Raw genomic sequence first — 18,120 nt, 5'->3', positions numbered from 1 at the left:
CATTAGTTATTTTTAAAAGATTGACTACATGCTGAAATGGTATTTTAGACATACTAGGTTAAATAAAATATTATTAAACTTAGTTTCAACTACTTTATTTTTTACTTTTTTTTCCTATGTGTCAACTAAGTAATTTGAAATTACTATGTGACTTTCTTTTATTTGTATTAAAGAGTGCTGGTATAATCAATCACAGGAGCCTGGTGAAGAGGATCTGGTCCATATATTTTATTTCTGGCATCAAAATATTTTCCTAGTATGCCTCACTCTGCTTTTATCAAGAGTTAATGTATTCCTCATCATTCTGTTAATGTTAAGAATCATGCTAATAACTGCCAATATTTATTCCTGTAGTAGAAATATAAACATTTCTTGTCAGTATAAAAGTATGCACATATAACACATTGTTTTCAGAGTATTTCTCATAGTTAAATTTTTAAAAATAGAAAATAAGCTTAGATACTGTGGGACTGGATTCAAGGACTGACAGATTTGGGGGAGAAATACTTTATATTATACAATATATATATTCATGAAAAAAGCAAACATAAAAAGTATAAAAATAAAAAGATACAATATATTTTAGTTGGAATTTCAGAGATTTTTTCTTTTCTTCTCTTTCCCCTTTACTTCAAAAGTTATAAATACTTTTGAAGCAACATGTATTGTCGCACTTTTGATTTTTTGTTGTACAGTTAATGAACTTGAGAGTCTGGATGACTGGAGATCATCTATTTGGCCTTCCCATTCTTTTGTTTCTTCTTCTTTGATTAATAAAGGTTTTCCTAGAGTTTGGCCGACAAGGTTACAGACTTCTTGAGCTTTGCGCCATGCGTTCTCAACAGCAACAAGACAGGCTTGCCGTCTTAGGAATTAAATGCAGAGATTATTAATATGACATTCAATGAACTTTAGCACTGAATAGTTTTGTTTAATTGATAATTTAGTTAAAGATGTGCTTAACTTACCGAAGATTCTCAACAGAACCTGGAGTATGATAGAACTGGGGCTGGCTGATGACGACAGAGCTATCTAGCTTTTCAACAAGAAAGTTACAAATATTTTGCATTTTTCCAAATTCAGTAAATGTAATGCAGACCTGTAAATGAAATGACACTTGAAATTATTTTCATGCCTGATGGCTTCTTTTAAAGTTTTCTCTAGGAGCGCCTGGCTGGCTCAGTTGGAGAAACATGTGACTCTTTATCTTGGGGTCATGGGTTCAGGCCCCATGCTGGGCATAGGGATTACTTAAAACTTTTAAAAAATAAAAATAAAAAATAAAGTTTTCTCTAAATATGAGGAAAAAAATTAAAGCCAGATAACGAGGTCATTTTATAATATGTAACAGATAAGCCTACTTGATACTCAACAACTAAATTATTAAATTTTATTAAATTAAGTAGTATCTCTACTTTTGAACATAAGAAATAGTTATAATAACTAATGATTATGTCTGTTAATTTTAATATCTGTATTGGTTCTTGGTTGGTTTGACTTTCCTCCTTATTGTGAGTTTTATTTCCATGCTGTTTTGTATATCAGGTAATCCTTGTGAATTAACTTTGAGAGGTGTTGGATATTCTTGTATATACCACTATAAATAATTATTTGTTCTAGAATTCCATCAACTTCCTTGGAAACTGATCTCTTTTGGTTTGCTTTTAAGATCTGTTACGTGGGACTGGAGTAATGTTTGAGGCAAGATACTTCTGTATACTCCACCTCATGCCCTATGAATTGTAAAATTTTCTAATCTGGTGCTATACAGCCCTGTATGAACCCCAAACACTGTTCCCTCTAAATTTTGGGGTAATTCTTTTTCTAGCCTCAGGTCATTTTCACACATTGGTGTGCTGATCAGTATTCTGCTGAGTACTTGGCAGGGGTTGGTGGTATCCCCTCTGTGGTTCTCCGAAAAACTTTCTCTCTGTAGCCCTCTACTCTCCTACAAACTCTAGTTGTCTTGTTTGGGCTCTCAATTCCATTTCTTCAATACAAGGAGTTTGCTAGGCTCTGTCTGGGTTCCCTTCCCTGTGAAGCTGCCTGGACACCTTGAGACACTGAGTTAGGACAACTGTAGGACTTTTGTTTGTTTCCTTTTTCTCAGGGATCACAGTGTTTCATTGCTTTATGTCCACTCTTTTGAAAACCTTTGTTTCATATACTTTGTCAATTTTTTGGCTGTTTCAGGTGGGAAGGTAAATCTGGTGCATGTTATTCTACCTTAGAAGCAGGAGTCTTGTCTGTCTTTTGAAGAGAAGTCTTTTTTTGAGTGTTTTGTTTTTTTAAACACTATATGGGCTAATAAACTTTTCTGTTAGTCAAAATCAATTTCCTCAGCCTTACCCAAGATGCGAGTTTTTAATCTTTGGGTAAGTTTCCAAATTTATATTTCCTTCCTGGTTGAAAATCAAAGCTCCAAAATGCCTATAGGCTGCCTTTAATAAGAAGTACAGACAATAAATACTTTTCTGCATTTGCATAGTTTAAATATGGAAACAAATCCTGTCTTTTGTGGCTGTATTTAATCTATAAAAGTGCCACAGCGGCCCTGTACATACATTTCATTACATGTAATGAAACATAGCAAGATGTACAGTGACTGTGGAAGTTGGAAGGTAGCCAAATATGAGAGTTCAAAGGGTTTCTCTGCATGCAGATTAAAGTGATTGAGTATAACAGGTTCCAAGTGTCAACAAAAGCAATTCTTTGCTATACAAGTGCCCTTGAAATGCATTTTATTTTTAAAATTTATTCCAATTTCTACTCTGATAACTTAAAACAAAAATAATTTTTATGAATATACCCACTTTCCTATGAAATATGCTGAATCCTTTGCATCCTTGGTATTCTTCTTTGCTAAAAATAAGTTATCTGGAAGGACAGTGAAAATTCCTAAGCAGGTTGCAAAAAAGATACTAATTTTTCCATCTTCAATTCCCCTCTACCCCTAATCATCTGAGGCAAATTTACTCCTACAGAATCAGGTTTAACATGTGGTACTTACTTGCTCTATTTCTATAAATAACAGGAAAACCTGTCTGTTAAGATCAGCTCCGTGGCTGCTCACACAAGATTTTCTCTGCCTTTCTTCCCTCTTACCATTACCATGACTTAAAAAGTTAGCAGATGTAGCTTTTAGAAGTACATCTACATTGGTAAACAGACCATGAACAAAGTATAGTTTAGGAGTATTTGTGTTGAATGATTAACAAGTAAATTTGGTAGGAAAAAAAAACTGTTTTCTGCTTTTTCTAACAGTTCAAGAACTGTTTTAAGTCTTCCAGTGGTCTGAACTTCTGCTTTTAAATTCAGCAATGTGGTATATAATCAAAATGTAGCTAGACAGAAATCCAAGTTAATGAAGTTGAGTCACTTTGCTGAAGAATAGAGATGTTGCATCACAATTTTTAAAGAGGTATTTAGGATAAAAATATTTTAAGTACCTAATACCTTGAAGATAAAGATAAATCCGTATATTCAGAATCCTCATTATCTGTTTAATCATGGTAAAATAATGTGATTACAAATGTATGCACATTTACACACTATCTTGTAATAGCTATATTAAATTACAAAACAGATTGGTAGATAAATGCTTCCCATCTCTTTGGTCAAGAAGAATCCTCATTAGTTTAGAAATTTCAGTACTAAAAAAGAAACTGAATTCCAGAATAGGTGAGTTTTAAGTAAACTCTACCCCCAATGTGGAATTCAATCATGACCCCAAGATCAAGAGTCTCATGCTGTACTGACTGAGCCAGCCAAGTACCCCGAAAGGTGAGCTCTTAAGTGCTTTTAATGAATTTGTCTCCTGGATAAATCAAATCTCAGTTTATTAAAATTTTCTGCAAATGGGACTTCTGAATTATTGCTAATCTCAATTACCATAGAGAAACAGGCCAAAAGCCTCTTTAAAAATACTTGCAGTTCTAATTTACAAAAAAGGCAAGTGTATAAAACTGAACAAACTACATGTAGTAGGCTAGACACCTTTCAATTCTGGGCAAGATTCGAAAAGATTATTTTAAAAATTAGTTTGTGGGGCACCTGGGTAGCTCAGTTGGTTTAGTGTCTGACTCTTGCTTTCGGCTCAGGTCATGATCTCACAGTTCCTGAGTTCCAGTCCCTTGTCGGGCTCTGTGCTTATAGTGTGGAGCCTGCTTGGGATTCTCTCTCTCTCTCTCTCTCTCTCTCTCTCTCTCTCTGCTGCTCACCCCCCCTACCCCCCACGTGCTCCCTCTCTCTCCCACGCTCTAAATAAATACTTAAAAAAATTAGTTTGTAAGGAATTAGGAAATAAAAGGTTTCTATGAGAAACAAAGAAGATAGGACCTTGTCATTCATTTTGTTACCTTGCCACAGGCCTCCAAGTACTTTGTATATTTTCTTTTCTTTTTGGTATTGCCACAATCTATTATTTTCTTCCCTTTTTAAATATCCCCCAGTTTTTGTTTTTAGTTCTGTCACTGAAGAAAAGAATACAGGGTTTTCTCATTTCAATGGTCCTCCAAGAAGGCATTCAGGGAAGAACAAAATAAGGACACAGGAATTTAAGAGTAAAATCTTCTAAGTTCTCTTAAGTACTGAGTTTCTTTATGAGATGTTAGGTAAGAACTCATCTGACTTTTCACTTTGTTTTTTTCCTGAGAGTGAAGTTCACCAACTCTATGCTTTTCTTCTGATCTCTACCATTCTCAACCACTGCCAAATTATTTCTATCCAAAGGCCAATCTATTGAGCATGTATATTTGAGATTACTAAGAACAAATCACGATGTATTAAACTTGACTTCCTAACTGGCAAGTTACCAGAGAAATACTGTAGCAATAAAGAATTTATTTTTTACTTAGGATATACTGACATATAGTCTTCATGGCAACATTGTCAAGGTCATAGTTGATTGATGTTACTTAGTATTTTTATTAATTACACAGATGGGTACACGGATGATAAAATCAGCAGGTGACAGAAAGCTGGCCAGGAAGAATATAAACACTGATTGATAAAATCAAGATCCAAAAAGATCCTAACAGGCTGGAAACATGGTCAAATCTAGTGGATAAAATTTTACAGAGATAAATTTAAACTCTCATACTTTATTTTGAAATAGCAATAACAAGTATAAAATAGAAATATGTAAAAGCAGCGTGTGAGAAAGATACTTTGATAATTTTAATTACTGATTATAACTGTGAGCTCAACACAAGGGAACAATGTGATACAAGTACCAAGTTCAGTCTTAAACATTCCAGAATAAAGGAGATAATCATCTTTCACTAATGTGGACTGGATAAATCACAATTAGGACACTGTAGTTGTGTTGTAGGTGCTTTGGATGGAAATTGGTTAACTCAGTAGTTTGTCTTATAAGAAATGACTAAAGAAACTGGGGATTCTTACCCCTGGAGAAGAAAAAACTAGCATCAACATGATACTGAACTTCAAGTATATACTTCAAGGAAGTAGTATTTGCCTTTTGTTCTTGGAGAGGTACATCATTAATAATGGATGAGTACTACTAAGTCCATTCTGGCTTAATGTTAGAAAAATTTGTATTGATTAGACATCTGAAAATGGAATAAGCTTTTTATATTCATGTACTTACATCATTTCTAACTTTCAATATTCTTACCTTTAAAATAAAGAGAAACAGCAGGGGGTAGTTGGGAGTTTAGATAAAGAATCTCTAAAGTGCCATTCAGGATAAAAATCTTAGTTATTTTGTAAAGTAATGTTCTACCTCCTAATCTAACTTTATATATCTAACTGTCCACGAGGGTACTGGTATGTGTTAGACATTATTTTGTACTTTGTGACCCCATCACCCTGGTCTCTGCTGACTGCTGATGCTGACCTAAGGGTAATATTATCAGATTGCATGATATAAGAATTCTGGCTATCAGGGAGCCCTATACAAAATATGATCAGATTCTCTCAAGAAGTTGAGTATGGGACGTTAAAAAGTATAACAGAAGGGGAAAAAAGCAGAGTTTAGCCAAGTCCTAATTTAATCATGTTCTTCTTTCTTTTTTTTAAAAAAAAAATTTTTTTTCAACGTTTTTATTTTATTTTTGGGACAGAGAGAGACAGAGCATGAACGGGCAAGGGGCAGAGAGAGAGGGAGACACAGAATCGGAAACAGGCTCCAGGCTCTGAGCCATCAGCCCAGAGCCCGACGCGGGGCTCGAACTCACGGACCGCGAGATCGTGACCTGACTGAAGTCGGACGCTTAACTGACTGCGCCACCCAGGCGCCCCTAATCATGTTCTTCTAACAAAACAAGCAGCTCTAATGCATTTTCTGTAACTGCACAGTTGGTCCCTAAAACAACTTGTCTGAAAATGATGCCAGTTTTCCATGAAGCTTTTCTGTGTATTTGCTGGAACCATTCCTTTTTCTCCTTACTTCTTGGGGTACCCTCACACTAAACCCCATTCACTTGAGATAACCTGAGCCAATGTATGTTCATTACAGCCTGAAGTCCTGACAGGTAATCACTGCTGGAGGAGTGCTAGAATAACTTCCAGCTTTGTTCTCTGTAATACAGACTCTTACCCCTCTGTTTTTCATCCTGTTTTTCCTTTTTTTCAAGACATCCAGTATTGTAGTATCACCCAAAGAGCCCCAAATTGAAAAACTTATTTTAAGAAAACAATTGATATGAAACAGTGATACCATAGTGTGATATCATAAAAATCATTAAAAGTTATATTAAAACTTTTCACATCTGAGAAGTTTCATAACTCCCCTTTTTTTTAAAAAAAAATTTTTTTTTTCAACGTTTATTTATTTTTGGGACAGAGAGAGACAGAACATGAACGGGGGAGGGGCAGAGAGAGAGGGAGACACAGAATCGGAAACAGGCTCCAGGCTCTGAGCCATCAGCCCAGAGCCTGACGTGGGTCTCGAGCTCACGGACCACGAGATCGTGACCTGGCTGAAGTTGGACGCTTAACCGACTGCGCCACCCAGGCGCCCCTCCCCTTACTTTTTTTTAATTAAAGTACAGTTTGACACACAATGTTACATTAGTTTCAGGTATACAATATAGTGATTCAACAAGTCTATATACACCTTGTTTTTTTCCCCCCAGATTTAAAAAAAAAAATTTTTTTTTTTTTTTAACGTTTGTTTATTTTTGAGACAGAGAGAGACAGCGCATGAACGGGGGAGGGTCAGAGAGAGGGAGACACAGAATCTGAAACAGGCTCCAGGCTCCGAGCTGTCAGCACAGAGCTGACGCGGGGTTCGAACTCACGGACCGCGAGATCATGACCTGAGCCGAAGCCGGCCACTTAACCAACTGAGCCACCCAGGCGCCCCTCCCCCCAGATTTTATTTTAAGTAATCTTTTTTTTTTTTTAATTTTTTTTTTTTTTAACGTTTATTTATTTTTGAGACAGAGAGAGACAGAGCATGAACAGGGGAGGTTCAGAGAGAGGGAGACACAGAATCGGAAACAGGCTCCAGGCTCCGAGCTGTCAGCACAGAGCCCGACGCGGGGGCTTGAACTCACGGACCGTGAGATCGTGACCTGAGCTGAAGTTGGCCGCTCAACCAACTGAGCCACCCAGGCGCCCCGTATTTTAAGTAATCTTTATATCCAACGTGGGGCTTGAATTTACAACCCCGAGATCAAGAGTCACATACTCTTCCTACTGAGCCAGCTGGGTGCCCTCCCAAGTGTATAGTTTATGCTGTGCTCACCAGAAGTGTGGCTACCATCTGTCACCATACACTATTAAAATAATACTGACTATATCCCCTTTGCTGTGCCTTTTATATCTGTGACTTATTCATTCTATAACTGGAAGCCTGCATCTCCCACTGCCCTTCACACATTTTGTCCATCCCCTAATGCCCCTCTTCATCCTGTTATGAAAGATATTTTTCAATCCCAACTACCATAAAATAAGTTTTGCCATGTGGATCTCTAAAATTATCATGAGTAACTTTAAAATTCCTTGAGATAGTTAAATTTTAAGTGGAAAAATAAAACTATTTAAGTACTAGAGCAACAGTGTATTGTAGAAATTACTGTTTCAAGGAGGTAAGAAGCTAGGCAGGATTCTAATTTCTGTTCTTTCTTTCAATATGACTGGGAAGTCTGAGACCCCAAGTTATCTGAACTTGAAGTCACGCCCTTAAAATTATAAAAATAATAGATTATCTGGTAGGACTAGATGATTTTTTGAGATATTTCCCACCTCTAAACATAAAGATTATCTGACTAGAGGGGCGCCTGCGTGGCTCAGTGGGTTAAGTGCTGACTTCGGCTGGCTCAGGTCATGATCTCATGGTTCGTGGGTTTGGCCTGCAATGGGCTCTGTGCTGACAGCTCAGAGCCTGGAGCCTGCTTTGGATTCTGTGTCTCCCTCTCTCTCTGCTCCTTCCCCCACTCGTACTCATTCTCTCTCTTTTTCTCTCAAAAATAAACATTAAAAAAAAAAATTATCTGACTAGATAAATAAGAGTTTATCTCTAACTCTAACTCCATTCTTGTTTGCTTCCTGTGAGGAGGCAGCATGGAACTAGCACTCAAATCCCAAGATGTTTGGATGCTGAAACAAATCGTAGTCCTAGAACCTAACCACAACTATAACATACCTGATTTCATTAAATCCTGAGCATAAAATCTTTAAAAATAAGTAAAAAGTATAGGCAGTTGTAGAAATTAAATGTTATCATTGAGTGTACAAAAAATATTTTGTTCTTTTTAATTCAGGCAGAGGTTGAGTGGTCTTTATTTTTTTTAGTTAATTATAAGAATTTTTCTTTTTTTAAGTGGGCATCATGACCAGTGCAGAGGCCAACATGGGGCTTGAACTCATATCCCTGAGATCAAAAGTCAGATGCCTAACCAACTGAGGCACCCCTTAAAGATTTTATTTTTAAGTAACCTTGCACCCAATGTGGGGATCAAACTTACAACCCTGAGATCATGAGTCACACATTCTACTGAGTGAGCCAGCCAGGTGTCCCAAGTGCTTTCTGTAAAAAAAAAACAACCCCCCCCCCCCCCAAAAAAAAACCCTGATAACTTAGCACAATAGAGTAAAATTGCATTATGAAAGAAAAGAAGGTTGAAAAGTGTTTCAATCCTTATGTTAGGACATTATTAATTTGCTTTTTATCTGAGAAGAAATTTCCTATAGTGTTTTCCTGCTCAGTAGGTGATAACTTTACTAAAATTTCATTCAGGGGGCAATTAACTGCTCTTTCTTCTTGCTATTTTTATTCCATTTCAAAACAATTTCTCTTAAATATATCTCATTACAATTTATTTTAAAAGCTCATACAGGGGCGCCTGGCTGGCTCAGTCGGAAGAGCACACGACTCTAATCTCCAGATTGTGAGTTCAAGCCCCATGTTGGGTATAGAGATTACTTTAAAAAAAAAATTAAAAAAAATGTGTATATACACATATACACACATATATATAATATGTATACATATATACACATATATATAATAAAAATAAAAATAATTAAAAAAATTCTTTTCTTTCGATTGTTATTTTTAAGAAACAGAACATGAGTGGGGGAGGAGCAGAGAGAGAGGGAGACACAGAATCTGAAGCAGGCTGCAGGCTCTGAGCTGACAGCACACAGCCCGATGTGGGGCTCAAACCCACGAACTGAGATCATGACCTGAGCTCAAGTCAGACGCTTAACTGACTGAGCCACCCAGGCACCCTGAGAAAAATAATCTTTTATCAATATCATGAGAAGCAGTCCTCCTATACATTTCAGCTCAAGAATAAAAATAAATGTAAATTGCATCCACAAAATCATGCTGTTACCAATTATTTTTCATGATAAGTACATACCTCTGCTTCCATGTGATAAGCATTTTCCATTCTTCTAAAATCCTTTGTCACAGTTACATTTTCTGCCTGAAGCAGAAAGTACAAGAGTATGATTACTCAATGTTTGGCTACCAAATGCAATTACTCTAAAACATAAAGTAGAAACCTGAACTTATTAAACTCAGAATAACAGAGAATGCAGAAAGAACTTGTTTGCCTGATGTTTTAAACCTCCCTAAAAGTTACATAAAATAAGTGTAGAGCCACTTACCCATTTAAGAGAAAACAAAGCCCTTTTCCTTACACCAAAATAAATTCCAACAGAGCAAATATTTAATGTAGTATAAAGGGTCCCTAAAAGTTCCAGGAAATATTAGTTAACAGCTATATAACCTTAGGCTTGGGAAGGACCCAATAAGTATTATACCAAAGGCAAGAAACATCCTGACAAGATTAGTGATTTTAGCTAAATAAAATTTAAAAATTTTGAATGTTCAATACTGTAAACAAATATGGCAAATATGAAATTGGGAAAATATTTGCAATAATGAGAGGGTTATTGATAATCTTAAGGTTCCCTTAAAATAATCTTGAAAAAGAAAAAGCTAGAGGTATCACAATCCCAGATTTCAGGATATACTACAAAGCTGCAGTAATCAAAACAGTAGATGTTGGCACAAAAACAGACACACAGATCAATGGAACAGAATAGAGAACCCAGAAATAAACCCCACTTATAGGGCCTATGACAGTTAATTAATTAATTAATCTACAACAAAGGGGGCATGAATATACAATGGGAAAAAGGCAGTCTCTTTAACAAATGGTATTGGGAAAACTGGATAGCTACATGCAAAAGAATGAAACCAGACCACTTTCATTAGACCATACACAAAAATAAACTCAAAATGGATTAAAGACGTAAATGTGAGACCTGAAGCCATAAATTTCCTATAAGAAAACACAGGCAATGATTTCTTTGATATTAGTCATAGAAACATTTTTCTATATATGTCTTATTTGGCAAGGGAAACAGAAGCAAAATTAAACTATTGGGACTATACCAAAGTAAAAAGCTTTTGCACAGTGAAGGAAACCATTAACCAAACAAAAAGGCAATCTACTGAATGGGAGAAGATAATTTGCAAATGATATATCTGATAAGGGGTTAATATCCAAAATAGATACAGAACGTATACAACTTCACACCATAACAACAAATAATCCAATTAAAAAATGGGCAGAGGAACTGAACATACATTTTTCCAAAGAAGACATACAGATGGCCAATAAACACATGAAAAGATGCTCAACATTACTCATCATCAGGGAAATGTAAATTAAAACCACAATGCGTGGCTAAAATAAAAAATGCAAGAAGTAACAAATTTTGGTGGGGATAGGGAGAAAAAGGAACCCTTGTACACTGTTGGTGAGAATGTAAATTGGTGTACTATTGTGGAAAACAGTATGGAGGGAGCTCAAAAGTTAAAAACAGAATTACCATATGATCCAGTAATTCTACTACTGGATATTTACCCAAAGAAAATGAAAACACTAACTGAAAAAGATACCTGCACCCCTATGTTTACTGCAGCATTATTTACTGTAGTCAAGATATGGAAGCAACCTAAGTGTTCATCCATAAAGATGTGAGACACTTATATGTACACACACACACACACACACACACACACACTGAACTATTACCTATAAAAAAGAATGAAATCTTGCCATTTGCAACAATATGAATGGATCTAGAGGATTTAATGGTAAGTAGAATAACTCAGCCAGAAAAACAAGCACCATATAATATCACTCATTTGTGGAATTTAAGAAACAAAGCAAATGAACAAATAAAAGAGACCAAAAAAGACTCTTAACTACAGAGAATAAACTGGTGGTTTCCAGAGGAGAAGTGGGGGTGGGATATTGATAAAGGAAGCTAAGAGTATTACACTGATGAGCATTGAGAAATGTACAGAATCAGAAACAGGCTCCAGGCTCTGAGCCATCAGCCCAGAGCCTGACGCGGGGCTCGAACTCACGGACCGCAAGATCGTGACCTGGCTGAAGTCGGACGCTTAACCGACTGCGCCACCCAGGCGCCCCAATGTACAGAATTGTTGAATCATTATACTGTACAGCTGAAACTAATTTTTAAGAAGTTCCCATAAATTAATAAAAGAGTAGAAAAAGCAAAGTTTTATGAACTGGCAACTTACATGAAAAAAGTTTAACCTCAAATGTAAAAAAAAAAAAAAAAAGAAACATAGGAAATGACAGTAACATTTTTTTTGGCTACTGACTTGGCAAAGTTAAAAAAGAAAATAATGCCCACTATGCCAAAGATATATTTGTAGTGAAGTTGTAAACTTATTGTCCTACACTGTAATTTTTCATAAGCCTTAAAAATATGCATAAGCCAGGAATTAATGTCCAAAAACATAATTAAAAACATGTAAAAATACCTAGCAACAAGGTTATTCATTTTGTCACCATTTTTTTTAAATTTTTTTTTTTCAACGTTTATTTATTTTTTGGGACAGAGAGAGACAGAGCATGAACGGGGGGAGGGGCAGAGAGAGAGGGAGACACAGAATCGGAAACAGGCTCCAGGCTCTGAGCCATCAGCCCAGAGCCCGACGCGGGGCTTGAACTCACGGACCGCGAGATCGTGACCTGGCTGAAGTCAGACGCTCAACTGACTGCGCCACCCAGGCGCCCCTGTCACCATTTTTAATAATGAAAAACTATGATATGCTCAATCTATTCCTACCACTCCCTATCTTAATTTGAATGCACCTAGAAATGGACTCTGAAACATGGATGTGAGTACAAGCAGTTAAATTTTAAGGCAATCCCAAGAGGGGCGCCTGGGTGGCTCAGCCGACTTCATTTCAGATCATGATCTCATGGTTTTGTGAGTTCCAGGTCCCACTGGGCTCTCTGCTGTCAGCATGGAGCCTGCTTCATATCTTCTGCCTCCCCGTCTCTTTGCCCTCTCCCCAGGGGGCAGGGGGGGGGGGGTTAAAAAAATTAAAAAAAAAAAAAAGATAATCCTTGGAAGCACCATAGGGGAATGGGAAGTGAAACAAAAGGAAAGCAAGCCATTAAAGTGTGGATTGTCAAGCGGTCACCACTGTGGGCAACTGGAACTTATTTCTGCAGAGAAATTCTGGGAGCCAGGGCAGAACATATGCCTCAGAGCTATCCTGCCCAAGAGGTAAGGTCTCCTTCCATTCACCTCCCTCAATTCTTAGCTGAAGGCTGTTAGAGCTTGGGGAGGGGCTGTTAATCCTCTGGCACTACTGGCTGGCCCGTTTGTGGGTGGAGCCAGGAAAAGCTGCAGCCAGGAAAAACTGGCAAAGGATGCTCCATGTTGGCAGATGGAAGTTGGGCCTGTATGCACACAAATGTGAAGTGCCAAGGGATACAAGTGTGGGGTATCAATAGCATCTGCTACATCCCCTACTTAAAACTCAATCACCCACTGCCAAGACAATAAAGCAGAGACATACTACAGTGGTTAAGAGCAAGAGCTTTGAGGTCGAAATTCTTGACTGGAGTTGAAACTCTGTCACTTCCTAGCTGTGTGACCTTGGGCAAGCGACCTGCCAATAATCACTTTGATCCCTAGAGTTCTCATCTATAAATAGCAATTGAAATGCCAGTCTCATATGATGGGAATGAGTATCAAATGAGATAGCATTCGTAAAAGATCTAGCAGTAATAAGTGGTTTTTTATCACCAATAACATTCAAAACTCCTCAATGCAGCAAACAAGGCCTTCTTCCATGTTCTGTCTACAGCCTTCTTCTTCAGTCTTATCTCAGTTCTCGTCCATTTTTCCCAAGTACTCCTGTGTCCTAGCCATAATGAACTGTATATAGTGCTCTGAACACATACTTGCTGCATTCTAGTGCGGAATTAGAATGCTTTCATTTTGGTCACTATTCAAGATCTGACAGAGTCACTTCCATTTCTGGTGCCCAGCAATATGCATCTATTACACATTTATCAAAAAACCCCACAATTGTGAGTAGGCAAATATTGGACTTTGTACCCACGAAAGGAACATACACATTGGAAAACAAAATAATTACTATCACATAAGTGCTATTTAAAATTAAACAGTGACAGGAAATGCTTAAAAAATGTTTGATGGTTGAATAAATATTGCTTAGTATCTTTAAAACATTTCTCCATGAAGGGGCACCTGGGCGGCTTAGTCAGTTGAGCCTCTGACTTTGGCTCAGGTTATGATCTCACGGTTCATGGGTTTGAGCCCCACGTCTGACTCTTGACAGCTCAGAGCCTGGAGCCTGCTTCAGATTCTGTGTCTCCCTCTCTCTCTCTCTGCCCCCCACCCCCACTCACTCTTTCTCCCTCCCTCTCTCTCTCTTTCTCAAAAATGAATAAACATTAAAAAACTACAACACTGAAAATGAGGGTATGCCTTCATATGTGAAACTATATATGATCATAAAATAATCTATAATGTAGTTGATCTATAATATAGTTGAATAGTTTTAGTGCTTCATTTTTTTTTAGTCATTCAAAGCCATTTTTTAAAGTTTATTTATTTTTGAAAGAGAGAGACAAAGAGACAGAGAGAGAGAGACAGAGTGTGAGTGAGGGAAGAAAGAGAGAGGGAGGCACAGAATCCAAAGCAGGCTCCAGGCTCCGAGCTGTCAGCACAGAGCCTGACACCGGGCTTGAACTCACAAACTGCAAGATCATGACCTGAGCCGAAACGGGATGCTTAACTGACTGAGCCACCCAGACACCCCTCAAAAACCATGTTTTGAGTATATACTATGTGATGTGTGTGAAGCGTAACCCTTGAATGCAGAGCAAGAGATAGAAAATGGTCTGTGCTCGAGAGGTTTAGAATATGAAGGAGATACCAGTAAAGCAACAATTTAAAATACAGAGGGATACGTTTTATTGTAAGTAGGGAATAGAGTGTGGTATGGCAGAGACTAGAGTTATGTTAGAAAAGGAATGCCAAGAAAGTAAGCTTGGGCTGATTCTTTTTTCCTTTTCTTAAGATTTTATTTTTAAGCAATCACACCCAACATGGAGCTCGAACTCACGAACCCTGAGATCAAGAGTTGCATGCTCCGCTGGCTGAGCCAGGCAGGCGCCCCTTGGGCTAGTTCTTAAAGGAAAAACTGGGAGTCAGCTAGTCAAGGAGGGGAGAGAGAAGAGAGGAAACAGAGTTAGGTTCCATCTATTAAGCAAAGGAACCTGGGATATGAGGAGACCCTAAAGTAGGGGAGTGATGTTTTTAAACCCTCAATTCCAAAGTCTAAAATGAATACCTTTGTGAAAACCCATTATAATTCATCCTGAAAAGTAATACAAATTGTTTTTTGCATCATCTACTGAATAAATTGTCTACATGACTGCTTTCTTCCATTAGCAGAGATAACTGGGAGATTACTGACGTTTTCTGTCTTGAACACTGAACCTTAATGTAATTAAGTTAGATGCAGTAATTTATTGCTTTCCATGTTAGAAGTTATAGCCATGTGAGCTCGGTATACTTAAGAATTAGTTATATTATTCAAACAGGACTGTAGCACTGGCAATAGTTTTTACGAGGAAATTTTTTCCACATATTAAACCACTTAAATCACATTGTCTATAATTAGCCTTTGAATTCTTCTAAACTCTAAAATCATGGAGACATCTGTTCCAAATGACTTTTAAAATAATTCTATGTCTGTAAATGCAGTACAAATGTATTTTTTTCCTTAAAGCAATAAAATTGCTTTTTGGGGGTGTGCCATTTCTAACAATAGACTAGAAGCGCTTTTACGAACTCAGTGTTACTTTGGATAATTGCAACTCTGGCCTTTTGAGTCATACTATGTAAAATGAAGGAAATGAGATAGTCGACTCATTCTGTGGCTTCTTCATTTCCTTTTTCTAATTATCTGGGGCCAACTATGGTTGGAAGCAATGTAGAGTTTAGTCTCAGGAAGACAAGAGTTCAAACACCGCCCTGACTAAAGCTTAGAGCATTATGTAACCTCTTTGAATCTAAATGGGGATATTAAAACCTGTCTAACAGAACTGTTGTTCAGATGAAATAAAAAGCTGGTTCATTTTTTTCTCCTTTTCTTACAAGCAGAGTTTAGGTAGATTTACTTAGGGATTTGTTTTATGGACATCTCTGGTAAGTAAAGGTATTTCATTCGTGTGGCATCTACAATATACTGGCTTGTTTTTAAAGTTAAAACTAAAAAATTTGCCGAAATGTTTTGAGTGCTCGTTAAACGATAATGGATGCAATTTTCCTCCTCACGTTACTGTTTGCGAAAAATACTGAGGAACCACTCCATGCAAATCTTTACATAGTTGGGAGGAAGCATGCTTTCACTTGCTAATTGCCTGGTGCGGAATAAAAACAAACAAAAAAAATATTAGTGTCTAGTATACTCAGGCAAGCACTTTCATCCAATGTGTCAGGTCTAACAGTTAACCACATCAAGGTAAAATACAAAATTACTGCGGCAAATGTCGCCAAATAAAAACCTACTCCATTTACATTCTTTTATTTCATAAGCCACTGGGACCAATAACTGCTTTCATCTACAAGAAAAATGGGCCGAAAGTTCTACTCCGCCAGGTCCTGTCGCTCTGTAATACCGATGAGATAAGGTCAAGACCCTCGCCACCTCCAACTGACACCCGTCGGAGCCTGGAACTCTGCCTCCGCTTTTTGCGGTCCCGCCCGAGGCCCCTCCCCAACGAAGCTCTCACCTGCACACCTTGCTGCTGGAGGCTCTGTGTGATGTAGTCCAGGCGGCGGCAAACGCTCTTCTTGGCCTCGGCCGCCGCCTCCTTCGTGCTGCTCACTAGCACCGCCACCTGCGCCCGGTCAGGGCTCGCAGACACCTCAGCGGTGCCGCTAACGTGCACCTCGCGGGTCGCAGTTTGGGCCTGTGCTGAAGGGACGTGGCGTCGGGGTCCTGGCAGCAACTCACCCCCCGAGACCACGTTGTTCTCCCGGCCCCGGTCAGCCCAGGGAACCAGTTCCACGAACACCCGCGACTGAGGGGCCTGCTGCAAAGACATAGCGAGGGTAGCTGGGTTTCCATAGCAACTTAGAGACTACGGCGGCCGAAGGAGCCAAACCGCGCCAGGCTTTTTGTGCGTGGTGCAAAGGATGCTGGGATGGGCTTGGAGGCCCCACAGTTATGGATGCGAGCTGCGAGGATTTTGCAGTGTCTCCTTTACCAGATGTTGGCTGGGCACGTTATTAATAGTTTTTAACGTGTTTACGTTACGGCTTCCAAAAATCTTAGTGAGTTTTCTCTGCGCCCTCCCTCTTAGCGCCGCCTTTCCATGCCCACCGTCCGTGACTGTCCCCCTATCTAGCTTACCTCCAAAGAAGCTCCGGAGAGGCCAGGCTGGGCAGAGTGAGAGTGCTTTTACATTTCTCAGACGCCGGTCTGCGATTGTCCCCAGCCTTGTCTAATTTGACTTTACCGGTTCGTCTTGGGCACAGACCGCTCTTTGAGGCTGCACAGCGCCACGGTACGGGAAAGAGTTCTGTTGCAATGAACTGCTTTCTGCTAGTTTAATCTTGGGGAGTTAATGCTTCCTCGAGTTTCAGTGTCATTGTTTCTAAAGTCATGTTGGCAATACTTTTCACGTTTGCAGTGTGGCTTTAAGTGCTTGCCGTATGGAAAGCAAAGGGAAAATAACGAATAGCCAATAGTAATAGATTTGACATGATTTTCATCTTTTGAATTTTCTTTAAAATCCCTGGAATGATTCTGGCTTTGAATATTGACAGGAGAGACTCAACTGGTGTCAGAGCACATTCAACATGAACATTGCTGGGTCTGTGCAACTTAGATCTTATCTGTACCCCTTTCTTGAGAGAACAACACTAATTTCAACCCACTGATCCCCATTAGGTAGGTTTTATTCTTACCACTAAGTATGTAAAAGATATTTTTACATAGATATTACCTCTCCTGTCCCATGAAGAAAAAAAAAGAAAACCTTTTAAAGGTAACTAATTAAAAAGACAACTGTTCTCTTGAAAGGAACCTGAAAAGGCCAATTGACAATCCTCATGAAGCTTCTCCTCTATGTTTTTCTTTTCTTATCATTTAGTTAGATCAAAAAATGCAAGTAAATCAGATCGTACCCCCTTCCCTCTTTCATTTGGGTTAAAGCAATTTTGTATCTATTTTGATGTTTATTTATAACTAAAAACAAGTATGTGATAGTATTTTAATTTAAAAACTTTTCTCCTTAGTATTTTTGTAATTTTTATCAT

At 38.2% G+C, this 18,120-nt stretch overlaps 1 protein-coding gene across 1 annotated transcript; it reads right to left on the bottom strand.

Moving 5' to 3' along the window:
• Positions 1-213: 213 nt before the first annotated feature.
• On the bottom strand, positions 214-16,932 carry IRAK1BP1 (interleukin 1 receptor associated kinase 1 binding protein 1). Its single transcript, XM_047860825.1, has 4 exons — positions 16,590-16,932; positions 9,837-9,902; positions 969-1,099; positions 214-865 (listed from the first exon to the last, which is right to left on the bottom strand). Exons 1-4 carry the CDS (start codon positions 16,902-16,904, stop codon positions 595-597), a joined length of 783 nt encoding a protein of 260 aa, XP_047716781.1. The 5' UTR covers positions 16,905-16,932; the 3' UTR covers positions 214-594.
• Between the last annotated feature and the right edge of the window lie 1,188 nt (positions 16,933-18,120).

The sequence above is a fragment of the Prionailurus viverrinus genome, chromosome B2 (genome assembly GCF_022837055.1).
Source record: "Prionailurus viverrinus isolate Anna chromosome B2, UM_Priviv_1.0, whole genome shotgun sequence".
NCBI lineage: Eukaryota > Metazoa > Chordata > Mammalia > Carnivora > Felidae > Prionailurus > Prionailurus viverrinus.
The sequence above is the reverse complement of the archived record's forward strand: the minus strand, read 5'-3'. Positions and strand labels throughout refer to the sequence as shown.

Coding starts and splice junctions, on each gene's coding strand:
- IRAK1BP1 (XM_047860825.1), bottom strand. CDS start 16,904: ATGTCTTTGCAGCAGGCCCCTCAGTCGCGGGTGTTCGTGGAACTGGTT. Junction 9,903..16,589: donor TCCAGCAGCAAGGTGTGCAG/GTGAGAGCTTCG, acceptor TTTCTGCTTCAG/GCAGAAAATGTAACTGTGAC. Junction 866..968: donor GGTTCTGTTGAGAATCTTCG/GTAAGTTAAGCA, acceptor TTAATTCCTAAG/ACGGCAAGCCTGTCTTGTTG.